The 26,716-nt window shown below is 42.1% G+C and overlaps 1 protein-coding gene across 1 annotated transcript in view; it reads left to right on the top strand.

Annotated features, from left to right (window-relative positions):
• Positions 1-26,716, top strand: part of SNX29 (sorting nexin 29) — a 171,901-nt gene that overhangs the window by 26,928 nt on the left and 118,257 nt on the right. The window contains exons 12-14 of the mRNA XM_063314834.1: positions 3,876-3,939; positions 4,976-5,104; positions 12,461-12,543. Of these exons, the coding sequence (XP_063170904.1) occupies positions 3,876-3,939; positions 4,976-5,104; positions 12,461-12,543 (276 nt within the window). The remainder of the gene's footprint in view (positions 1-3,875; positions 3,940-4,975; positions 5,105-12,460; positions 12,544-26,716) is intronic.

Below are 26,716 nucleotides of genomic sequence, written 5' to 3' on the forward strand. Positions count from 1 at the left end.
CAAAATAGATCCAGAAGGTGTACTTGCATTAATATTTTAAATCTCTGCTCTTCATTAAAAGTGGTAGCTTTTTTCCTGGCTTCTTCATGGGCCTGCAAAAAAGGTGTTCCTGCTTTGCGAGTCACAGTAACTTGCTTGAGTGGATTTGTTGAAGCAATAGCTTTTGTTAGGTTTGTTTCAGGTTTCTGCAGAAGCCCGAAAAAAGTTGGGCAACTTTTTTCTAGCTGATTGATGCTACCTTCACAAAAATCCCAATGCGTTCCTTCTGGATCTTTTTGGGAATGTTTGCAGCCCCCAAATTTATGACTGATTTTGGATGCAATCAGGTGTCAAAAGTAGCTTGTATTGGAACTGGTTGCTACGTTCTGTACCAGCTATAAAATGCACCCATTAGAAAATAACTCAATTAAAAGTTCGGAGTTGGTTCAGCCTGCTATTTGGACGTTTGTCTGGTTGTCCTCAGCGAGTAGCTCTTTGGTGTCTACCAATTGCATTAAGCCACACGTCCTGTAATTTATTTGTGCCTCCGATCAGTCTGGGAACCCATCTAATTCTTATGTGCAAAACCAGCCATTACAATTTAGTAAGTAAACTAGTTAAATGTAGTACATGACTCCAGCCACTGGCTATGCTTTGCTCCCCTACATTAACCACAATTGGTGGGGATGCTGCTGACCCATAGACCTCAGTTTATGGAGCATAATGCCTAGACCCATATAATACTCTTCGCCAAAGTAAAGAAACCATATTATGACTTAACACAGCATGGGAACCAATCTGATGTCTTCTGCCATGGCCCTCTTGCCGTGTGTTTTCTGAAAGTAAGCAATTTTATTTAGTTTGGCTAGAATGTAGACATCACATTCCTCTGGTCTGTGAGTTAAGGACTGCCTTCTGCATTTTTGCAAGCTTTTGAATAAAAAGACTGAGTCTGTAAAGCCTGTTGCCTGATAAACGAAGAGCTTTTTTCGTTGCTTAAAAACTCCTGATTTTCGTAGCCTTATTTTCTTGAGCACATCTTAGGAGTGGAAAGGGCTGTCTATAAGCATTTAGACAAATAGAATATTCCCAGGTTTGACTTGTTAATTCAAGTATCCCGGGAAACACAGGAAGTTGGTTATCTCCCATCTTGCTAAACCTTAATAGGGTTGGGTTAGTTTTGGCCTAGCGTGTTGTGGGGATTCAGCCCATTGTGGTTGATTTAGCAAACCATGGCTTAGAGCAATGTGTGAACCCGGCCACTGAATCAGACCACTGGTAGCTTCCTGCAAAGGAGCATAGCCCTTGTCCGATCTCTGAAGCGTTAATGGGCTTCAGAGCAGTGCGATTCTAACATTTTTGCAAAAGACCTATTTTCACTTCTCTTCCAAGGGAATGGCTTCTGAACAATGAGGCTTCCAGCCTGTTGCATAGCAACTTAACTCACTAAACATGTAGCAGGTGCAACATACGGAATACGAGGTGACGTTTAAGCCGTGTCATCTGCGGCAGCAAGTGGCTTTTAACAGCCACGTTTTTGAAGGCGGTGGCTGCAGCATATGTGAGCTGAGGGACAACTTTTCCACACTTCAAGTCTCTCCCTTTCAAGTCTGAAAGCAACTCTTGCTATCTTATTAACACACCTAAAAAAATGTAGGTCTGGAAAAGCATAGGCTCTCCAGATGTTGTGAGTATGGAACAACTGTAACATTTAAAAAGAAATAGTGTTGTTTTGGTAGCACTGATTTTTTTTCCTTCCAGGTTTAATGAGTTCGTAACGCAGGGTTGGGGTACATGCTTTTTAGAATAATTCGTGTGTATCTAATTTGCATGGTTCTAGTTTTGTGCGTGTTTAAACTGTGTAAGATGAAAGGCCATAACCAAATGATTAAACCTGCAGTTTGCTCACTGAAAACCCAAGTCTGATTTTAGGCATCTCCTGGCAGTGCAAGAAAAACACCTGCCTAAGAGCCCTTTCCAGCTTGTTGGCTGCACCATTCTAAACCATGATTTGTATAACTGTGCTTTACTCAACAATCCACACTTGGCTGGTTTTACATGAGATGCTGTCCCCAAATCAAACACGCACTTTACAGTGCATGAACCCAAATAGTTCTTACTTATTCAATAATCTGTAATTCAGCAAGCTGTGTCCTGGTGCCATGGGTAAAGCAGAATTAATGAATCAATCAATCAACCGATTAATTAATTAATTAAATTGTATCACCGCCCATCTCCCCCCCCCAAAGGAGGGACTCTGGGCGGTTTACAGTAAAAACAGAGTTAAAATTCAAGACAGTTATGAATATAATAAATACAATAAGAATAAAAATGAAGTAGAATCTAGATGGCTGAGAGTTCTCTATCAGTCTGTGGATATGATGGGCCCTTCTAAAATCATTCTAGTTGTTCTTGAACGGTGTTGTTTGACCTCAGAAGATCTACCTTTGAACCACAGTGAATTCTGGATCCAGGCCAGTCTTTGTAAGGTTAAACCCAGTTCATTATCCAGACAAAAGAAGGGCCAGCTTGTTAGCATCTGCCTAACACTAAAAGTGATTGCTTTCCAAGAACAAATCTCATGGAGTTCTCTTTAGCAAGTTTTAGTGGAAAGAAAGGCATGGGTTACAAGAGTTAAAGCAACTGAACTATTTCCCATCTAGGGTGGAGAGGCCTTTATTTTCTTTCTAACTGCCTTCCTGTGGGGAGGACAGAGAGAATAACAACAAGGCTTGGAGTTCTCTGTGGCCTGAGGTTAAGGTAAAGATTCTTCAAATCAAGTTTCATTCCTGATAACGTCATGGTTGCCTCCATGTAGTTTTCTTGGCAACTATCTAGAACTGGTTTCCCATTGCTTTCTTCTGGGGTGTTGTTCTGATTTCCTCATTTAGTTTATGGTCTTGAGGTTTTCTTGGTGGTGTCCTGTCCAAGTGCTAGCCCAAGCCAGGTTAGGTTTTTCAAGATCAGCCAAGGTCAGCTAGGATCTTCAAGGCAATAGTGAACGAGTTGCAGTGATGCAGATGGTAGGCGGTTTATCTCCATATTTATCTCCAACCTTGGTATATGACAGGACCTCTTGACTGATATGAAGTAGATCTCTTCCTAAAGCTGAGTTTGATTCCCAGTGACTATATGTCCATGTTGCTTTCTTGGCAATAATATAGAACTGGTTTGCCATTCCTTTCTTCTGGTATATTTTTTGTCTTCCCAGCCATTTTCAACACACAGTTTTATATTATTGTTGAAAGCCATTGGAGAATAGGTCTTGGACTGGGGTATTTATAGATACATGCTGGTAAATGATTTCGCTTTCCCATCATTGTCAAGAGTGCTTGTAGGATCTGGTTATCTAGACTAGCCATTGAAAGTGTTTTAAATTAATACCTTGGCCTGGAGAGGAGGTCGTGTGCTCATAAAGAGGCTCATTTTGGGTTCTGCAGATAAACCACTCAAAAATGCTAATTTGGAAAAGTAAAACATTCTTAGGTTTAACAGTGCTTTGGGTAACTGGAGACTTGTTGAGAATTATAGTGCATGTACATACCAATCATCTATAGAGGAAATCCTTGCTAAGCTCGTTCTGAATTTTCCAGTTTTGGAAAACTTTTTTCCAATTTTGAGGGATACTGGTCTAGAGTTCCTCAAAATGACGACCTGAAGTCCATCATGTTTGGAGGATTTTAGGTTGGGGGAAGGTTATTTTTTTAGGAAGTGATGATGGCAATTTGCCTTAACTAAAATAGTTAAAATAAGGAAACTGTAGTCAACAGCAATCTAACTGAAACACAAATATCTGTGCTTATGGGGCATGAATTTAAGAGCTGTTCTGAGTGAGATGACTAAGTGTTCATCAAAAAGAATAATAGACTTAATTTTGTCTATTTTTTCCCCCAAAGCGGAACTTCGGCAAGCTATTGTAGCCATGATGAACAGAAAACATGAACTACAAGAACAGAATAGGTAAAACAACGATGCTTTGGATCAGCTCTATGGAGAGAGTGGGCATATCACTATATGTGGACAGAGGTTGGCTTGAGGTTGGCTTGAAGTTGACTCCTGTTTTGCGTTGACATGCAAAGAGAACTGCCGACCTGGGGCTCAGTAGTTCTGCCCTTTGTGCGCGTGTACCCCAGAGGCTCCACCCCCACGTTGGCTATATCTTGATTCCATTGTGAAGCCGCTCCATGTGTACGCAGTTGTGATTAACCAGAGCACTTGTTCCATGCAAGAGACCTCTAAGCAGGCATTTGTGAGAGCTCTTCCTCTCTGACATCAAATGCATGCTTGCTCTTTGTGCGCTCGTGGTATGAGCCTGCTTCCTCTTTGAAAAGGCTTTTTCAGAGGGATGTTGGCCTATTGAGGTAGGCAAGGTCAGGAAAGAGGAGTCTCTGAGAGTCTTGGAAAGTTCCTTCCTTCCTTCCTTCCTTCCTTCCTTCCTTCTTCTTTGAATACACCCTTCCTTCCTTCCTTCCTTCCTTCCTTCCTTCCTTCCTTCCTTCCTTCCTTCCTTCCTTCCTTCTTTCCTTCCTTCTTCTTTGAATACACCCTTCCTTCCTTCCTTCCTTCCTTCCTTCCTTCCTTCCTTCCTTCTTCTTTGAATACACCCTTCCTTCCTTCCTTCCTTCCTCCCTCCCTCCCTCCCTCCCCCCCCTCTTTCTTCCTTTCTTTCTTATCAAATTTGCCACCGCCCATCTCCTCCCACCCAGTGAAGGTACCGTAACTGAATCTTGAAACCATCTCAAAGCCCCTCTCTACCTCAACTTATACCTACCTCAATCAAGGCAGAATTGCTTTGAATTTCTTTCTCACACTTTCCCGGGGCCGAGATACCGTTTTTGTAGCAGCTCCACTTTCTCCTGGGATTCTATCACGCTCCATGTGGAAAATCGCCAATAGAAGTGCAGTCCAATTCCTTTAGACTCCCTCTGAAAGGGTTTGGTCTTGACCAACGTCGGATATCAGGCAGATCCATCTCACTGTGCGCTCTTCTCTCCAGTTCCTTGCGGAGTCTCCTGGAGGGAGAGATGGAACATTCAGCGGGACTCCGTCAAGAGGTGGACAACCTGAAGAAGAAAGTTTCAGAACATGAAGAACATTACGCAGCGAGGATCCAGGCCTTGGCAAGGTAGCGAAGTGAGGCTGGGTGGTGGTCTTGATTTTAGTTTCTGCAAAGTGATCCAGTTCTGTTATTTTGGCAGGTCTCTGCATCCTGGGGAGAGCGGGGAGGAATGGCAAATTCTACTAATCTGTTACTCACATGAGGGTTTTCTTCCTTGGCTTGTGAATATGTAACGGGACTGTTTAACTTACAGGTAGTCCTTGCTTAACGACCAGTTGGGACTGGAATTTAGGTTGCTAAGCGATGCAGTCATTAAGTGAATCTGGGCCTGATTTTATGATGATTTTTACCATGGTTTTTAAGCAAATTACCGCAGCCATTAAACAAATCACCGCAGCCATTGCGAATCACATGGTCATTAAGTGAGTCACGCAGTTCCCTATTGATTTTGCTTATTGGAAGCCAGCTGGGAATGTCAAAAATTCTGTGTTGTATAAGCTCAGCTAGTGATCTTTTGTTTAGTAAGAAAACTATGGTTCAAGCAATATGTGAACCTGATCATTATCTAATTCACCAGGACAATACAGTTTTCACTAGCCAACAGTTTACCTTGCCTCCATGCTCCCTAGTTTTATTGTTATATTTTTTTAATTTAAAATATGGAAAGGCTGTTTGCTGTCAAACCTGACCCTTCTTTAATCTTGTTAAATGCGGCATTCTGACTGTTTTTTCCTAAAAATGTGGGCGACTTTTAAGCAAAAAAGATTAGAAAGCCTTCTCATTTCTTAGAGAGAACAGTGTGAAGCACCATCCTATCTGTCAATTTAATTTAATTTAATTTAATTTAATTTAATTTAATTTAATTTAAGTACAACCTGACTACAAATCAACTCTGGATGGTGTACAAAAAGACCAAACAGAATAAAAATACAATACAATAATTATTATTAAAAGAAAAGAGAAAAAAACAAGAACCGATGGTGGATCTGGCTGTTTTCTTTGTCAGGTTTACTAGTTAGCTGCTGTTGCCATGGTGGTGCCTTTAAAACATTGCTAAGAAAACCTGGGATATATACAGGGAAGAGTAAACTTTTGAGCAGCAGGATGAGGTGGGGCTCCAGTGCCCATCAGCTATGGCCATCTTGACAATGGGTAAGGGGGATGGGAGTTGTAGTCCAGCAATATCTGGACGGTCGCAGGTTCCCCAACCTTGCAGATGGATGCTAGTCCAGAAACAGTTGCAAGTTCCCTTACTGGGTAGCATTTGGCCCTTCTGTACCTGGAAGTGTGAATGTGCAAGCATTTTGTACTTGAATATTGGCATTTTGTAGAGCATCCAAGAGAAGAAAGGTAAGAGGAAGATGCAAGATCCGGGGAAGATGCTGGTAAAATTCAGTGGTGGGTATGAAAGAGAGGTTTGCTAAGTACTTCTGCATAAGCTCTAAGGATGACGGCCAAGTAGCGTGTCTGTTTTGGGGCCGTGCGGACCTGGAAAACACACAAACGGTAGAAAAATATTTCCTGTTTTTTGAAAGCGAACACCTAGCAAAAGGATATCACACACACACACTCATCTTGTTAGGGAATTGGCCTCTGTTTTCTTCCTGGCTGGAGAATATTGCCCTCTGAATTACTGCCTGCTTCTCGCATGCTCTTTTCCAACACGTTACGAATATGACTAGGTTTTCTTGGAAATCCTGAGCTTTGTATTACACAGGGGTGATGGATGATGCTTGAATGATCAGTGAGCAACGTTTAATAGGTTTGCTACACCAGCATTCTTGCAAAGGAGATGTCTCTTTGCTTGTTTTTTTGTTTTGCTCTCTTCCTGGTGGGGGTCTTGCTTGTACCCCTGGCATCCTTGCTGGTTGGAAAGGAAGCACTGAAAAACACACTCGGCCTCTACTGATTTAATACCTGTTGTGGGAATTCCATCTATAGTAGCTTCCGCAGGAGTCTTTTCTCTCCAGCTGCAAAACGGCTGGGTCTGTTCAGCCTCCTCTAAAAGCTCATGCCATCGCTCAGTGCCAACACCAACTGGTTGGCTGATGGCTGCAATTGCTGCTGTAGATGCTTCTAAACCCTTGTTCCAAAATCTGTGTAAAAGAGAGAAAAGTGTCAGGTTATATTTTCTGCATGTAATGAAGGACTCACCTTAAAGTTGCATGTATGGTACTAGATATTAGGGGTTGCAGTATATTGGTGTTAAGGATGAGAGTTCTGATGTCCCTCGGGCTCCCTATCCTACCTGAAATAATAATAATAATAATAATAATAATAATAATAATAATAGAAATACCAGGGGATAGGAAAATAGCAGGCAAGAATTGGCAAAGATCATAAAGTATCAAGAACGGAAAATCGAAGTTGAAAGATTATGGCATAAACCAGCAGTGGTGGTCCCAGTGGTTATCAGCACACTGGGTGCCATTCCAAAAAATCTTGGATGGCACTTAGAAAATCTGTGCATTGACCAAATTTCCATCTGTCAATTACAAAAGGCCACCCTGCTTGGATCCGTGCACATACCATGCCAATACATTACGACATCCTAGGTTCTTGGGAAGAACTTGATGTGAATGAAGGCCAACACCAGCTAAAGAACTGGCAGCTGTGATTCCACATGGTTGTGTATAATAATAATAGTGACCTAGATCAACTTACCAAGTGGCTAAGGTAATGGACTGGCACCAGGCAACAGCATGCTGTTAAAGTATCAAGAGCCAAGATTCACATAAGAGCCTTGGCAGCATACAGTATTTATTCTTTTTTTTTTTAATTGAACTTGTGCTTTTTCTCCAGGAGCAAAAAGCAGCATGCTCATGGTGAGCAGTGGTTAAAGTTTTAGTCCACCATCAGCCATGGAAGCTCCCTGGAGGACATTCTCTCTTAGCCCATCCTCGTTCACCAGGTTATTCTGGTAGGGAGTCTGTGAGAAAGGTGTGATACGTACATCTATATAAATCTAAATATGTATAGGCAGGAAAGCTAATTACCTTCGAAGGCCAGCGTGGGGTTGCATTGAACTAGGAGCCAGCAAACCACGTCATGGGAGCTACCTGGATGACGTTGGGCCAGTCGCTCTCTCTTTGACCGACCTGCCAGAAGGTTGTTCTTGCAGGGGGAAATCAGAGGAGAAGTCACTGGGTGTGACACCTGAGCTCCAGTACGAAAAGCAAGATCTAACTCAAAGGGATAAATTTGAGTTCCACTGGGATGCTTAACAGGATTCTGGAGACCTTTTGGTCCATAGATTGGTTTGCTTTGGTTTAGCACGGTGAATGACTTGTAAACCACCTTGAATTGTCTTTCAACGGAAAACAGGATCAACGTGTTTTAAATGAAAGTAAATGTAAAACAAGCCTAGTGTCATATATGGACAAAGGGATATGGCTTGTTTAACAAGCCACAGTTGAAAGCCCTACCTTACTTACATGTGAACCCAGCCATAATGTTCTGGTGTGTTCAACCAAAAACCATAATAAACCAGGGTGTTCTTTCTTCTCTCAAGACCTGGCTTTGCTATTCTGACCTTAGTTTGTTTAAACCAGACTTACATGTTATCTCTAAAATGAGTACTTTAATGTTTTATTGATGTTACTGCAATTTCTTTGTTTGATCGATGTGAGGTGCCCAGAGCCGTTGAGAGTCAGATGGTATACAAGTTTAATAAATTATTATTGTTGTTTTGATTTAAGATCTATCTATCTATCAATCAATCAATCAATCAATCAATCAATCAATCAATCAAATTTATTCCCTGCCCATCTCACTCAGAGAGCAACTCTGGGCAGGTTACATAAAACAGGAGTAAAACTTTAATTAAAATACAGTAAAACAGTAAAACGTTACAATAAAAACAGATGGTAAGTCATGTTACCCTGCATTGGATGTAGCAGACTGCTTGCGTTAAGCCAACCAGGATCACAACATCCTAGCTGCTCCATGATGAAAGAAGAATGAGTACTTCTGACTTCATTCTGAAGTGAACTCCCAGCTTGCTGAACCCCCAGTTCAGAGAACCAGAATTGTTAGCACCCAAATTGGCCTGTAGTTTCAGGCCTTTGTGATTTTGTAACTTCATAGCTCCCAATTATGTTAATTAAAAAGCTTGTTCTGCATTTGCAAAGTCTGCATTTTTGTCAAGCTTTGGAGCTGTTTATAGAAGGAGAAAATGAAAGGTTTTGTTATGTACAGTATGTTTGTTCATTTCACTCATAATTAATAGCCGACATGTGCCCTAAGTTAAAAATGAGCAAAAAATTATTCCCACTCTAAATTATGTCCTGTCTTTCCATTCAATTCTTACTTGAACTTTGTTTATGAACTACTGCAGGTTTAATGTTATTGGCAGGGCTGCAACTGGGGGGGGGGGCAAGTGGGGCATGTGCCCTGGGCGCCACGCTGGGGGGGCACCAAAATGCGTGTCGGAGGTGCCAAAATGGGTGCAGAATCCATGTTTGCCCCGGGTGACACAGACCCTAGTTGTGGGCCTGGTTATTGGGGATAATTGCTTTATTATATACCATTCAAAGGCTGGGTTTACATGTGGCACTAAGCCATGATGTAGTTTTTTTCTGGGTTAGCTATTTCCTGAATCTAGCAAATTTGGCTCATAAACCACGTTGCATGGCTTTTGTGTGATCTTAGCCAATTGTGGTTTATATACCAAACCATGTGTTGGTCTGGATTTGTTGCTGCGCTGTCCAAAGTAGAATGTCATATTTCTAAAATCTAGCTATTTAAACTGTTTGCATATAGTTTGAAATGCTGCGTGTGCTTCTGGACTTGGATAATTTCTCAACAATTTCTCTCAAATCAGTTAAACATAAGGAAAATACTGATACTTAACCCCATTGGCGCTTGCTTTGATCTTTCCTGTTCCTGGGTTGCCTCCATTTTCTTTGGTTGTGGCCCTTAGCATGCTTCCAGATGAATACATATGGGGTTGAAATGCAAATCTTTCTATATTTTTAATCCTGTAGTTTTCAGCTTCATAAAACAGCTCAATATCATGAATGGCACATGATTTGGTTGCATGAGTTTGCAGTGGATTAGATAAATCTAAGCCTCAGCAAGTCAACATCACCTGCTTCTATTATCTTGGAAGCTAAGCAAGATTGGACCTGGTTAATACTTGGATGGGAGACTACCAAGGGATGTAGAGTAAACTAGAGGGTAAAAAGGGCAATGGCAGGTACTTCTGTATTGCTACCAAGGAAATTGTCTATGTGGTCAACCAGAAGTCGAGCTTGGATATGTAAACCATAAACAGGAAGCTAAGCTGGTTCACATTTAGGGTTTTTCCTATTATTTTATTGGCTAGATGTAATAGTATGTGGGAATGACCTTGGGAGACAGGAGGAAAGCTGCAGACTAGAGTATCAGGTAAGAGGCAGCTGAGTCCACAGAGGGAATGGGGTGTGGCAAACATCTCAGAAGGGACCCTCCCTAGTTCCTTGGACTGTAAAGACGAGGGGGGAGAGATGTACTTTCAGACTCACAAGATTCTGTTAATGGAACCTTACAATAAAGTTAGAGCTAGTACTTCTGGGTGTGCTTCTTGCCTGGACTACCTCGCAAGGCTGACACTAGAAGACGATGGCATAAACTACAATGGGGAGAGCCATGTGTTAGGGGGTCTGCACATGCAGATGCATTTCTTGAGTGATCAGATTTATAAGTCTTTGAATCTTCTCAACTCACCGTGGCTTGTAGATGTTTGTATACATAGATTTCAGTTCCTTGGGAAATGGGAAACCAAGATGACCTGTGTATGGGCTCTCCACTTGTCATCATATAATGCTGTGATGATGCCATCATTGGGAGAAAACCGTGGTGCCTTACAGATGAAGCATTCATAGATTTACAAGCATATTGATGCATCCGTAAAAGGTCAGAGTCTGGTTCACAGACTGTACTAAGCTGTTCAGCGGTCTGTTTGGATTTTTTTTATTGCTTGGAGAATGCTCATCTTTGCCATTAAAGCTTATTAGCCATGGTTTATGTAGCTGGCATTTTGTGTAAATCCAACTGAACTGTGGCTTAGTTAGGAAGCCGTGGTTGAAAAGTTTGGGCAAGGTGAATCCCAGCCGCGTGTCCCTGTAGCCTCTCCACCTAGTCTTGCAGCCCAACTCAACTCTACTCAAAGATCCCAACCCATAAAACACAACTCAATTTTACCATTGCTATATGGAGTTCCTGAATGATAATAAAGAGAACAATTTCTAACCCTTGCCCTAGCTGGCTACTTAGCTACTTAGGTAAGCAAAGTGTTTTGACTCTTGGCATCAAGCGATTCTCTTACCCTGGTTGCGCTCTCACCAACCCCCAGTGCTGTTTTCTGCCTCTACACGCATAGGAAATCAGAACAATCAGCTGCTTAAAAATGCCTTCAGGAGCTTCATTAAAATTTCATTGTTATGTAATGTATATTCCTTTGCTACATAGGCAGTTACAAAGTTGTTGAAAAGAGCTGATTTAAATAGGCTTGCATTGGGTAGTTCTCTGCATTGGCAGCCCGGTAATTATTAAAGAAAACCCAGTGGGCCATTCTTTTTCTCCCTATATTCCTAGGAGTCCCCCACACAAGGCTGTTTTCTAATGTCCTTTTTCTACGGCCTTCCTTCCCTCCCAATGCGGAGAGATTCCTTTGAAATTTTACTTGCAAGCATCTGTAAAAACACAAGCTCAACCCTGCAAAGGGAGCCTGCCATTTCTGCTCGTCAGCAGCAGAAGCCAAAGCTGTTTATTTCTTGGATGTTCTTAATTGCCCCTGCTGGAGATCCCAGTGGAATCCAATATTTCAAAACCTGCCATTCTCTGCTTGGCACAGAGCCATTAAGTTTGCAGGCTCTAACCCAGCGGGGCCCAATTTTGAGACCCCAGGCTTCTGAAAACCTGGGGCTGCAACCTTCCAGAGTCCCTCGGAGATGAAATGGTAATTTCTCTGGCGATTTGCAAGTGAAAACTCTTCAACGCAGTCATGATATCACTTGTATTTAAATGATGAATGAAATAAAAGGTTTCTCAGTTCAGATTTAGTTTCTTTTTTTAAAATATAATTTTATTAAGTTTAGAACAAAGATAAAAACTACAGAAAAACAAAAAACTACCCAAAAAATAGAAACTTTCGTTCCTGCCTCCTCCGTTTCATTGTTCTGGTCCTCGTCACTTGGTAATGGCAATTATGGAAATGCTGCAAAGGATCCAGTGCGGATGTTTGGTTGTTTACGAAATGGTCCCCTGAATCTTTATCAGTGGGAACCGGCCATTCCACTACACTACGAACTAGAATTTAGCAACAGAGAGGAGGTCTTGCAACCTGTTCTGTGTTCCTTTCCCACCCCTGCCTTTTATGGGATGGGTGGGTTTGGTTTGATTAAAAATAATTGCCCTGTATTCCTGTTCTTGTACTTGCAGGGAAAATGAAGTGCTAAAAGTCCAGCTAAAGAAATACGTTGGTGCTGTCCAAATGCTGAAAAGAGAAGGTCAAACCATGGAAGGTGAGTGGAACAGCATCACCCGAGACACAACAGGCATCCCTAACGTTACTGGCCGTTCTTATATTTGCTGTTGCTGATAATAGTTCATTGTCAAAACAGAGGCTGGAAAAAGAGACACTCTCCATTGCTACAGACAGAATCTCCCCTTAAAAAACTACAACAGATAAAAATGAAGTTGGCAGTGTTGTAATAAGGCTTCTGTCTCTCCCACTGATTGCTGCAGTTGTGTCTTAGATATATGCTCTTCCTTCCATCAGAGGTTCCTCTCGTCCATTAAAGAGGTTATTGTTTCCGTAGCAGAACAGGCAACTTCAGAGGGGTGGAGACCAAAATCCGGCCGCCTGACCTGAAGGGCCACAGGAAGCCCTTTAAGCCAATGTTTTCAACCTTGGCAGGTTTAAGATGTGTGGACTTCAACTCCCAGAATTCCCTTGGCAAGTTTAAGAAGTGTAGACTTCAACTCCTAGAATTCCCCAGCTAACATGAATTCTGGGAGTTGAAGTCCACACATCTTAAACTTGCCAAGGTTGAAAAACACTGCCTTTAAGCAGAATGGCAATGTGGCCAGAAGGAGTGTTGCTTCGATATTTAGGCCTGGTGGTTTTTGGCATGAGGGAGAAGGTTTAAAAATAATGGGAATGGCTTTCCCTCTTAAAAATCTCTCCAAACCTTAAAAAGATGGTTTAAATGACACCGCTGAAATCCAGCCATTTTGTTGTTGAATTTTGGTGGTGTGATTTCAGGATGCCGGGGTTTCAAGTAGGTGATGGGAGTGGTATGTGGGCCATGAGTCAAATTTGCCTCCCCTTCTCTACAAAAAAGAGGAGTCATGACTCCTTCATTCTTTTTCTGAACCTTTCCAGCATTTTGTTGTGATTATTTCATGTGTGGTTCGCTACAGTATATATATGGAAAACTTGTTTGAACAGACTAAGTGGAAAGGGGTTGATTATGTGCTATGAAGTGGATGTCAACTTTGAGTGACCGATTGATTTTCTCCAGGCGGATCTGTTCCCAGCCTGGTCCTTTGGGTCTTCCAACAGCACACTCATTGTGAATGTAATTGAGTCTATCCACCTTGCAGCTGGTTGTCCCCTCCTTCTCTTTCTTTCTACCTTTCCCAGCATTATAGACTTCTCCAGGGAGTTGGGTCTTCTCATAATGCGTCCAAAGTGTGATAATTTGAGCTGGGTCATTTGTGCCTTGCATGAGAACTCTGGCTTGATTTATTCAACAATCCATTTGTTTGTACTCTTGGCTGTCCATGGTCTTCCCAAGAATCCTTTCCAACACCAGTGTTCAAAAGCGTCAATACCTGCTGATACATTTATTATTTCAGGGGTTGCAAATATTAGAAATAATGGTAAACGCCCATTCAGCAAGTTCAGCAAATGTATAGGATCATTCTTTCCTCATTCCAAACATTACATTTCCCCTGTACCTCCATGTGCTTCCCCCTCCCCCAAATAAAACCATGTTTTTCCTCCTCCCTCCGGGTTAATTTTTATTTAGAAACAAATTTGTTATGGAATGTGTCTCTGAAGGGGGAGGTGATGTGGTGGATTTCAGTAATGCTGCTGGTTCTCAGGAAGGAGGGAGCACATTCCAAGGAGGAGGACGAGGTAAGAGGAGACACAGTCCAGGAGGCGATTATAGGAGGTTCAGGATAGCCCCGCCCTAGAGCCTCCCAGGTTATGTCCCTGTAGGTTAGGCAGAGTTGCTTTAGTCTGGCAAGATTCTGTCTATATGGCATGAGCAAACAAAGAACTGAAGTTTGGATGGACTGATTCTTTGTCCTTCTTGGGCTGGGCCTGACAAATTAAATGGAACTGACTGCTGGGTCAAATACCTAGTTGACTGAAAAAAGGAGGTATGCTTGTTTAAAAACTAGTATTAAATTAGTTCAAAAGCTCATTTTCTCATTGGAGAAAATTAAATGATTTGACAAGCAGTTAAAAAAATCCTTTTATTCCTCTCCCAGTGCCTAAGCTATAGAAACAGTTTTCTCTTGGCATTCACAGCTTGAGCCTTACAGTTTGAGACTTTTCTGAGCTCCTGCAGGAATTAAAGGACCTAATTCCTGTTTGTGAAACAGTTTAAATCAATATAGGTCTGCATTTCTTATGGAAGTATTACAGTGTCATTTTTTTCAAGCAAGGATTAACTAAATATGTATACTAAGCTTGTTTGTGCCTTTGTTTTAAAAAATGTACTTACAAAATAAAACTCCCCTCTCCCACAACTCTCTGTTATTGGAAAAACCCTGTTTGAAAGTTTTTTATTGGAAGCTTGCAAATCAGAAAGCAAAGATTCTCAGGGATTTCTGCAAAAGCCTTTTTGATAGCTTGTTCTGTTTTAATATGTGATAGCATGGCCATGCTTCTCTTAGGCCAGTCAATGCTTTGATGCTACGTCTGAACCTTGTAATGACTTTGCTGGGCTTATACCAACCTTTCCATCAAAGAATGATGCTCAGAGGAGCTAACAATTAATAAAGTGCCAAATTAATTGAAAACATGGTTAAAGCATCCGTTAAAGAAAAAAGCACCCAACCAGTTAAAAGCCCAACTTGGCAACTGCAGATATCCTCTTAAAATAGACTACCTCAACTCTAGCTGGACTCCAGGGACTACATAGATAGATCCGTGTTGTTTCCTTGAAGTAGTTTAGTAGTGGTTTGGAATTACTTCCTCCTTCTGGGATGTTTCTTGACTTCCAGTCTAGTCTGTAACCCAGGTTTTCCCTTGTGGTGTCCCATCTGAGTACTAACTGGGCCTAAGTCTCCTTAGTTTTTGTCTTCAAGGTCAACTAGGTATTGCCACATGCTGGGTATATCTGCTAAATCCCCCCATTGATGGTCAAATAACCAAAGTTCATTGGAATTCCAATGGAAGTTGAGTGGAATTCCAGTGCCTGGAAGCAGGTACCCTTCCACCTTCCATTCCAGGAAATGTGCTTCTACTGGAGACAGGACCTAGTTATGCACATCTCCCATGGATCTCAAAGCCTAGGAATGTTTTTGATGCATTCTTTCTGACAAACTCAGTGGCTCCTCAAACATATAAAATACCTTGCGGGCAGCTGTCAAATATGAAGAAATTAGGCTACCATTTGAAATGTTGGGAATTGTGGCAGTTGGATTTCAGCATCTTTCAAGACAGTCAGGAGGGAGAGCAGCACTTAGAGCCGATTGCAGAACCTGGTGCTTTCCAGGTGTGTTGGCTGTCAACATTCAGGTTTCCTGGCCAGCATTCTGAAAGCTGGAGTTCAACAGTTCTGGATGGCATCCAAGTCCAGTGAGATGGGGGCATTGCTTCATCTCAGATGGTTGTGGTACCATTTTCTGCCACCTATAGATTTCCTGCTGGATGTTTGAAGCTTAACCATGGATTGCTAAACAAAGGGAAGCACAATGTTTGGTCTGAGTGAGGTCTGAATACCTGCCACCTGGGAAGCCTGAAATGGAGTGGAAGCCAGCATTCATGCCGAGGATATAATTTAACATATTGATTTCAAGTCCTTTCTGATTTCTGAACCCCCACCCACCTTTTTAATAAATGTTATTAGAAGTTTTTAAAACAAGATAAAAACTAACAAACACTAATACAGAATAAAGAAAACGAAGAGAGAAAAAGAGAGAAAAAGAAAAAGACAAAAGTGAAGGAAAAAAGAGGAAAAAAAGAAATAGAAGAAGTTTCTCATTTCCTTTGCAGCAAATACAAGTATAATTACAGTTATCTCTTACTCTTTGGTTACTAAAAAAAAGCTCACTTTTTTCTGTTATCTATTTTTTTTCCCTAATCGTCAAAACCACAAATCATAAGGGCATTTTTTTCTGTTTCATGCAAAAAGCCTATAAGCGGTTTCCAGTCATCCATAAATGTAGATAATTGTCTTTTCTCTAATCCAGGAAGCCAATTTAGTCATCTTCACAAGTTCCATCATCTTCACCAGTTGAACTTTTCCACTTTTGAGCATATAGTAATCTCACTGCAGTTGTCATGTATAAAAACGAAGTTCCATGACTTTTTTCTGGTTGTCTGTCCATTAATCCCAAAAGAAAAGCCTCTGGTTATGACTTCTGAGCCCCCCCACCACCTTTTTTTTAAGACGACCTGGGAATATTTAAAGTCCCTTCTCCTGACTCCCAAGACAATTAGTTGTATTTACATTCCATTGGAATGAATGGGCCATGTGCTCTTTTTCACTGTAATGGGATTTAGGCATGACTCAATTTCTCTGAATTTAGGACAGTTGAATGTGATATCTGAGCTCCTTTCAGCCTTGTAACTGTTACTTGAGATTTCCATGTTCTGTGATTCTCAACAGAACGTGGAAATAAATCCCCAGCGCAGTTGTGATTCTTATGTTTTCCCCCTCTGACCATCTAAAAATGGAAGGAGATTAAAAGCAGATTATTTAAAACTTAAGTTACATTTTTAAACTCCCACTTTTTTTTTGCAAGTTAAAGTGCAGTAATTATTAACCCTGGTCATCCTTTTTCTAACTTCTCTGAAGTTGAATGTAACGTTTGCCAGTGGCACAAGGGTGCATAAGAATATACTAAACTGTTCAGCAACCTTTCCATGACCCACCAGTAATTGATAGACTACAATTTTGAGGAAATTCTAAGTGATTTTATTCTCTTAGGTCTGCATGATTTTGATTAAGTTCTCCGCTAAGGCTGTGATACATGCGTTCGACTGTTTCAATATGCTGGCTTGTATTAAAAATTATTCACGAAGATGATATTTTTAAGCTGCCTATAATATGAGAAATTATCCTCCATTAGATGCTGGCAATTTTTTGTGACTGGTATAATTATGGCAGGGGGAAACCTTGGCTGCTATATTCTGCTGTGCTGGAATTATATGTAAACAAAGCCACAATAAAGATAGAAATTGAGTGGGATGGTCAGGTTTTATAGAAGGAAAAAAAGGAGGTGGTGGTAGAACAATTGCAAAACCTTTCTAAAAATGAATGGTTCTGTGCCATGCCTTTTAGTTGCCTTTCACCAGCTGTGGGCTAAATTTCCACCGCAGATACTAAAAATAAATTTGAGCTGTGTACGTTTTATAATGCACATGATTCAAAGATACCACTCTTTTTTTTACGGTTCAGGGCTGGCTTCTGTTAGGGAGGGCTGCATTCCTACACGTCTTGATGCAGGATGTTCATTTCAAGGGGTGTGATCATATGTGCTATTGCTACTGGGTGTTCAACAAGGTTTTGCTGTTTGGGGTTGGCATAGCCAGCCAAGTCAAAAAAACATGGAAGAGAGCTTGGTGGGGATGATAAGCATTTATTGTTTTTTGTTTTTAAGTCTGAGCCCCCCAGAGTCACATATGTGAGATGGGCAGCTCTATAGATTGATTGATTGATTGATTGATTGATTGATTGATTGAATACATACATATATACATACATACGTTTGATTGCTCTGAGGCAAGGTATATAGTATGCTTCAGAAGTGAAATGACCAGGGACCAACCCTCCCCTCCAAAGCTCCTTTCTATTCTTGGAGTTGGGAAAGAGGTCTTTTCATCTGCCAAGGTAGCCCTCTGTCTTTGTAGCATCAAGGTGGGGAGCAAGGCTGGTTAGTCAATTCAGAAGTGGCAGCTTACAGATCTCAGAGATCAAAACTTAAAGATCTCAGTGTTAATTAAGTGAAGGGTTGCCGTATCAGTTACGATCACTCCAAAGTGAAAGAAGAGTGGATGAAGTGCAGAAATTTGTGGAGTTGTCGAATTGGGCAGGTAGCTGCAGTTACCTGAATTCAGCCGATTGCATCTGTCACGAGGTTCAACAATTTTGAACAGATTGTTGATGATCTCTTCCTTTTTGGTTGTTCGAAGCCCGTCTGAACCGCCTCAGATTCACCAGCAGTTTTAGAACATGGAACGCCAAAGAAAAATGAGACACGTGCAACAGATAGGACAAAGTGCTGATACAAGTTGTGTTCTTCTACCTCGGTCGTGACAAGGGAACCTTTCGTTGACTTTGAAACAGACAACTGGCCATCCCTTTATTCATAGAGAGCCCATACCATGGCTTATTATTGGGATTTGTTACCACCAAATGTGCTAATGGCCTGCATGAATTGATTAAGCATCTGCTAGAACAGCGCTGAGCAGAGTGGAGAAACTGTAGCTATTATCAAGCATTGAGCTAGTCCTACTCCTGGCTTCATTAAATCTAGCTGTAATAGACACTGGAAGTGTTTGGAAGACTGACATAGTTCCAGCTCTTCTCTTGCCTTCCAAAGAATTTGCAATTTGCTGCAGCAACCTTTGTGTGTGCCCGTTTGCCTTTCTGTTTTATTTACAACTTGGGGCTGAAAGCACATATACTATTTTGGCTTCCTTCAGCTTATAAGAAATGGTACAGTTCAGCCACAAGAGTGGTTCTGTAACATGGTAAATTTCAGTTTACCTTAATGCATATTGATGCGATGGGATCATCGTGCAGTGTTGCAAACCTTGGCAAAGAATAAAACTTAAATTGGGCTACTTCCTTCCTTTCCCTTGTTCTGGATCCTGTCTCAGTCTCACCCTCTTGGATATGTTTTGGCTGGCTGTTAAATTGAAGGTGAATAGGACTGTTCTTCTGTTTTTATTTCATAAGTTCATGTAGGTGGACGGAAAATAGAATTCTGTGTGCTGAATCTGGCAACGAGCTGGAAATCATCTCCTTGGCTGTCCTTGAGAATGCTAGACCCATTGGCATAGAGATTCTCATTGGCTGCCCTTCTCCATCAAAATTAGTAGGTAATCAATCAATTAATTAATTAATTAGTATTTGGTAATTAATCAGTTAGGATAATTAGCAAGTAATCTTTTTTCTCCTCCTGGATTATTGAAAGGCAAAGAGAACTTTAGATACCATGCTTCTAGGACTTAATATGGCTGTAGGAAGTGCCTCAGCGTAATATGGATTATGGTTATCTGTCTTTTTTATTTTGCACAAATAAGAATTTTAGAACAAATATATATTTCCTCTATCACTGCTTTAAAACCCCCCAAATAAATTGGCTTGAGTTTGAGAACAAGGTTTCCGTTGCTCTGTGAAGTTCCAATCTTGGACATTTATGCATCCTAGTTGGGAAGTGGAATAGCCAAGCTCCTGGAAAGCTTGGTAAGCTATGTTTTATTTTATTAGATTTATATATATGGCCTTTCATTCAGGAGCTCAAGGTGGCAGACATACGGCTTCCTCCTCTTCTTATTCCCCACAACAACCCTGGGAGATAAGTGGGACTGGGAGAGAATAACTGAGCCAAAGTCACCCTGTGAACTTCTGTGACTAAGGGTGGACTTAAACCTGGTTCTCCTGGTCCAACACATTCCCCACTAGACCACACTGGCTTTTGGGCTGAGTGGGAGGGACTGGCCCAGAGTCAACCAAGGAACTTCTGTGGCTGAGGGTAGACTTGAACCTGTTTTTTTCTACTCCTGGTTTAGCACTACATCATACTGAACTTCCTGCATGGACATATCTAGTTTTAAATAGTTGTACATAACACACCTTCCTTACAACTTCCTTACAAGAACAACCTTGTAAGGTAGGATGGGCTGAAAGAGAATGATTGGTCCCAGAGTCCCCCAGGAAGCTTCCATGGCTGAAGGTGGTCTAGAACCTCAACCATTACCCCACTATAAGGATGCTGTTTTGAGAACCTGGCGAAAAAGCAATATAAATACCAACTGAATGAATCAAATATGTTGCCAAGGCTTTCCATGACTCTTGGCTCTTGGCATTTTGAGAGTGTGCTGTGGGTCTTCTCTCAAAATAGCCGCCATAGAGGTGGGTGGCCCATCATAACATGGTTGTCATGGTGGATGGAACTATTTAGAAAACAAGCTGGAACAGTTATTTCTGTCTGTTCTTCTAGCTTCCCCAGGGGACCTCTGCGTCCCAAGCTGGACTTTTCTCCCATCTCCAGCAAGAGGACAATGTTCTAAACATAGCACTGGCCTGGAGCCATCCACCATTTCCTAGGAATGGCTCTATTTTGGGATTCAGAACTTTTTAACTTTGATGATGAGGCCGATGTTAAACGAAATGGGGACATTATTTATCTGGGACTGCATAAACCGTTTGTGCCTATATGTGTGTGTAAAACGTCACTGAAGAAGCCTAGCACTTTCTCACTAATTTCTTCATCTCATGTTGGAATGAATCCAAGTTTCTTAAAATGGGAATGCCAATGAGGCTTTTGCTGTTGGGAGGGGGGCGGAATGGGTGGGTCATGTGATAATCACAGCTGCTGTCTCTAACACCTCTAAAGAACCCCAGATTGGGGACAAATCAATGAAAGTAATGAAGTCTCAAACAGCTTCTTGATAATCGGTGTTAGTGCTATGATGATTGTTATTGCAGTCATCACAATAATACTGTTAAGCGATAATACAATTATTGTTACAACAATGCTTCTTCAGTTTGTTAGGATTCTGTCTTATGTAGCAGTAATAAACACTAGAGACCTACTCCTCGTCTCAGCGTGGTTCCTGGCTGTTAGGACATCAATCCTAACAAACTCCTACTCCCATCGAAAGAGGGAGGAACAAAGAAAAATAAAGGAGAGACATTTGGAAAATGTCTTTGGAAAACCAGGAAATTCGGCAATTGGCAGCAGTCCTGCAACAACACCATGATGTCCTAACAGTCAGGAATCACGCTGAGACGAGGAGTAGGTCTCTAGTGTTTATTACTGCTACATAAGACCGAAAATCCTAACAAACTGAAGAAGCGTGGGAAAAACCCAGACAGGTAAACCCCAAAAGTCAAGGCAGGTCTGTTCTGGGTTTCTTTGAATGGCTGCTCAAATCCTCTAAACTACGCATGCGTTTTCCCCCCTGGATAGAGGCCCCTTCCAGCTCACCATCAGTACTCATGACAGTTCTGATTATTGTTGACTGCATCCTGTTTAGGCCAAGCTGGTGTATTTTGGAGGTCCCAGGACCTATTCTGTGGGCCTCATTAAAAAAAGAGAGAGAGAGAGAGCAGAGAGGATTTTGCAGGAGTGCGACAAAAGTGGTTAACGAAATGTACCCTGCGGTATTTCTGTTTTCCGTTTTTGTTTGCCAATTATTTTATCAGTGGTCTACCAGATGCTTTAGGAGTTTTTTAATTGCTTCCCTCCAAGGGCCCTCTTGGGCTCCTGAATCAATCCAGTTCAATGGCGTGGAGCTGTTTTGCTTTTTGTACAGAGCAGAAGACCCGCTCTTCCTTGGCAATTTTGGACAGCTTTATAATTTTATGTGGTCTGGGGAAGCTTTGTTTCTCATGCTGTCCGGCTGATCTGAACTTCTTCGCTTTGGCAAACAGAGGGCCAGATTTATCTGCTTCTGCCTTGGTACATATGGTCTGTCCAAATCATTGGGTAATAATTGTGTTTACTCAGGAGCCAGCCCCCACCTGTGCAAGCAGAAGTGCTTCCCGGTGGTGTTAGAGGAGAGTGTGTGCATGGTGCCTGCAAACTCTCAGGGCTTCATACTGAAATCTTCCCAGAACTATCCACGTGATTTGGCTTGGAACCAAACCAACAGCTGCAAAATAAAGTACGTTTGCTTAAGCTTGGCAGTGCATTTGGTCTGTTTGTTAGTACAATTTTAAATTGAGTTTCGATGTACAATGATGCGGTGAAGCTTCTAGATAGCCCGAGAGTGAACAGTCTGTACGGTATTTAATTTACCCAAACACCTCTGGATGGCCTCACCCCCAGGACATCTGCCTGTGCCTCTTGCTGTAGTAGGGCGGGCACGTTCTGGGTTCCTTCCTTGAAAGAGTGCCAGCAGATGGGGCCCGGAAGGTGTCCCTTTTCTGCAGTAATGCCTGTCTTTTGGAATGATCATCCCCCTCCCTGCTATATTCAGTTGGCCCCAACCCTGCTGGACTTAAAAACTTGGCTATTCCTTCAAGGATGAGTAAGTTTCCATCAGGCGAGAGCATGACTGTGAACCAGGTCACCTATTATGGATTATTATTGTTTACTGCGGGTTGTTGTTGTTTTTCCTGTGGTAAGCCAGCCAGGAGAGCCAGTTTGGTATAGTGGTTAAAGGGATCAGGTTAGAAACCAGGAGACGGTGAGTTCTAGTCCCACCTTAGGCACGAAGCCAGCTGGGTGACCCTGGGCCAGTCTCTCGCTCATCCCTAGGAAGGAGGTGATGGCAAGCCACTTCTGAAATCTTGCCAAGAAAACTGCAGGGGCTTGTCCAAGCTGTCGACAGGAGTCAACACTGACTTGAAGTTGTACGCGCACGCAAGCACACACACACACACACACACACACACACAAAGCTACCCAGAGTCTCACTGTTGGGCAGCCTTATATATTTTTTAACTCAACAAATAAATATCCAATGAAATTATCTAAAAAGCCAGTTTGGTCTAGTGGTTAAGGCACCAGGCTAGAAACCAGGAGACTGAGAGTTCTAGTCCCACCTTGGGCATGAAAGCCGGCTGGGCGACCTTGGGCCAGTCCCTCTCTCAGCCCAACCCACCTCACAGGGTGGTTGTTGTGGGGAAAAGAGGAGGAGGAAGGAGTGTTAGGTCTGTTCGCCACCTTGAGTTATTTATAAAAAGAATAAAGGGATAGAAAATAAAAAATGAATAAATAAAAAGGGAAATGCACATACTTCTAAACATACATGCCTCCACCCATTGCAAATCCCGTTCTGTTGCTGCTTCCCCCACAGTGGCCCTCAAGTCCTCCTTCCCTCCCTTTGTGGCCCCTAGCCACTGAAAGGTGATCTCCAGCAATTGTGGCCAGTCGAAACATTGATCGGGATCTGTAGATCCTGGCCAGCTGTATCTGTACCTCCTGGCTCAACCTGAAAAGAGAGCTGCAGCTTACACTGTAAAGTGTCCAGCTATATCTAGCCATCAAAATGCTTAACAAGCTCACTTCCACAAAACAGGCTTCTCAGCTAGTGTTTAGGATTTTGAACGAGATGGCTCACTTTGTTTCTTTTCTTAAGAGTTGGGATACACTGATCCAGTGTCCAAGTTAGTCCCCACCTTCCCCCAATTTTTTCTTTACCTGTTAAAGAGGCTTTTGTTTTGTTGATGAGACTCACATATTCTGCTAAGCCTAGATGTGGTTGGATTTTGGCTTGGGGTGTTGGTTAAACCCATGGAATAAGGGTATTCAATGAACCTTGACTTAGTGTGCAGTGTGAACTGGGTTCCTCATTATCAGACTGTTTTTGAATTTCTGCTGCTGATGGTTTGAGTCTGCTTTATCATTGGGAATGGACAATATCTTTCCATTATCCTGCTGTCCCCCTAACTGCTTATACTGCCCGCTCTGAAAAAATCCCATGAGAAAAGTTACTTTGTTTTTTGTTTTTAAATGAAAATTTTTTTAGGGAAGAATATAAACCATGAAAGATAAAAGACACATAAAAGAATAAAAAATACAGTCAGTAAGATACAAATAAACAAACATGGGGTCCTGAATGTCATGGAGGTTACAGTTTTTCAATGTATCGTGCGATATTTATAAAATTATGAAAGGTGTCGTATGACTCTAAAAGGAAAACTAAAAATCCATATTAAGCTTTAAACTAAAAATACTTGGCTAACACAGTACAAATTACACCCTAAAACAATAGGTTGTAATAAGTTAGATCCACGCTGGAAATCTAATTTCTCATAACATTGAAATAGAGATTCTAAACACAGAGAAACCAAAGGTTTTGGTGTGATACAAAACTGTGCATTCAGTTGTCGGCCAGGAATGGTTGCATTCTTCCAAGGATAGAATCCAGTAAACTTTCCAAGAAGTTCCCCGGTCCCCTGGGAGACTGCTGGAGAGCAGAAGATACAATGAAGGACAGGACCTCCTTCCTTCCATTCATGAGAGCATCCACGGGTTTTCCTCTCCCTTAAAAGAAAAAGCAGAAGCGATTCCTTTTCCACCGCTGAGCAAGGACGGTTGGGGGCAAATGCAGACATCTGTGGCGGAGAATAAGCATTCTCTCCTTAATTATTTCTAAATCCTGCCATTTGTGACAAATATAGTATAGTATATGCCAAGTGCAGATTGGGTACGTATTTGGCGGCCGACCTGTCAGTGATGCAGTCAGGATCTATCTAGTCAACTAAAATTCCCACTTACAGCCAGAGATTTTTGGCTAATTAGGAGAGGAAACAGTGTGGGGAAGACCTGAGATATTTCCCCATCTCCTTGGATAACAGTAAAAGGCACTTTTGGGTGATTCCTCGTATGGATCAAGCCATTTTAATCAGACCTTTTTGCAGTGTGGCCTTAAAGTTCTTAAAGTCACGGTGCCATTTCACAGCAACAAGTGCTTATACTGTACTCCAGCATGTGACCTCCTCCCTTGAAGTCTTCTAGATTATGTCCCCACCCCGTCTAGCACACTCGAAAAGATTTTTTTAAACGGAAAAAGAGGGTCTGCTGCCAAAGAAAGTTGCAGCCTTAAACATCATATCTGTTTACGAGAATGCCTCCAAGTGACCTGCAGACCTACCTAAAAGGAAGGGAAAAAAAAAAAATGGTAGACAGCTGCTTTGTTTGGAAATGGAGGGAAGGGAAGGGAAGGGAAGGGAGGGAGGGAAGGAAGGAAGGAAGGGATCTAGCTATATGTATTCAAAGAAGGAAGGAAGGAAGGAAGGAAGGAAGGGAGGGATCTAGCTATATGTATTCAAAGAAGGAAGGGAAGGGAGGAAGGAAGGAAGGAAGGAAGGAAGGAAGGAAGGAAGGGATCTAGCTATATGTATTCAAAGAAGGAAGGGAAGGAAGGAAGGAAGGAAGGGATCTAGCTATATGTATTCAAAGAAGGAAGGAAGGGAAGGGAAGGGAAGGGAAGGGAAGGGAAGGGAGGAAGGAAGGAAGGAAGGAAGGAAGGAAGGGATCTAGCTATATGTATTCAAAGAAGGAAGGGAAGGGAAGGGAAGGGAGGAAGGAAGGAAGGAAGGAAGGAAGGAAGGAAGGAAGGAAGGAAGGAAGGGATCTAGCTATATGTATTCAAAGAAGGAAGGAAGGAAGGGAAGGAAGGAAGGAAGGGATCTAGCTATATGTATTCAAGGAAGGAAGGAAGGAAGGAAGGGATCTAGCTATATGTATTCAAAGAAGGAAGGAAGGGAAGGAAGGAAGGGATCTAGCTATATGTATTCAAAGAAGGAAGGGAAGGAAGGAAGGAAGGAAGGAAGGAAGGGATCTAGCTATATGTATTCAAAGAAGGAAGGGAAGGGAAGGGAAGGGAGGAAGGAAGGAAAGGAAGGAAGGAAGGAAGCAAGGAAGGAAGGAAGGAAGGAAGGAAGGGATCTAGCTATATGTATTCAAAGAAGGAAGGAAGGAAGGGAAGGAAGGAAGGAAGGAAGGGATCTAGCTATATGTATTCAAGGAAGGAAGGAAGGAAGGGATCTAGCTATATGTATTCAAAGAAGGAAGGAAGGGAAGGAAGGAAGGGATCTAGCTATATGTATTCAAAGAAGGAAGGGAAGGAAGGAAGGAAGGAAGGAAGGAAGGAAGGGATTTAGCTATATGTATTCAAAGAAGGAAGGAAGGAAGGAAAAGCTGGAGGTGGTAGGAAGCTCCTGAAGGTTGGGCAGATGTGATAGGGAGTAGTCCTACCACTTGCCCTCCTAAAAAACGGTCCATGGCTCCTTCCGTAAACAGTAAGGGAGCAAACCTGGCTTGGTATTATGTGTAAGCAGAGCTTCAGTTTGAAATGGAATGGAGCAGAAAGAGGCTGTTGGTCAACCATTAATGCTAGAGATGCCTTATGGGAAACCTGGATTTGGATGGGTTGGGAGGTGTCATGAGTAAGGATGGCGAGCAGGGGGCTCCCACCCAGACTGTCAAGCGCATGCGTAGCACTGAGGAACTGTTCAGCCATTCAAAGAGACACAGATCGGGACCGCCTTAACCTTTGGGGTTTATATGGCTGGGTTTTTCCCACGCTTCCTCAGTTTGTTAGGATTCTTGTTAAGTACTAGTAATAAATATTAGAGACCAAGTCATTGTCTCAGTGTGTTTCCTGGTAGTCAGGACAGGAGGAAGTGCTTCCTAGGGCGAATACTCCTTCCTGGCTTTTAGAAAATCTTGAAAGACTTAGGGGCAGGGGTGTTATGGCTCGTCCTCTGGCAGTGAGTTGTTCTTTTGGTCTGGAATGTTCGGATTCCCGATTTATGTATGGTGAAG

This window comes from Candoia aspera, chromosome 14, assembly GCF_035149785.1.
Source record: "Candoia aspera isolate rCanAsp1 chromosome 14, rCanAsp1.hap2, whole genome shotgun sequence".
Taxonomy (NCBI): Eukaryota; Metazoa; Chordata; class Lepidosauria; order Squamata; family Boidae; genus Candoia; species Candoia aspera.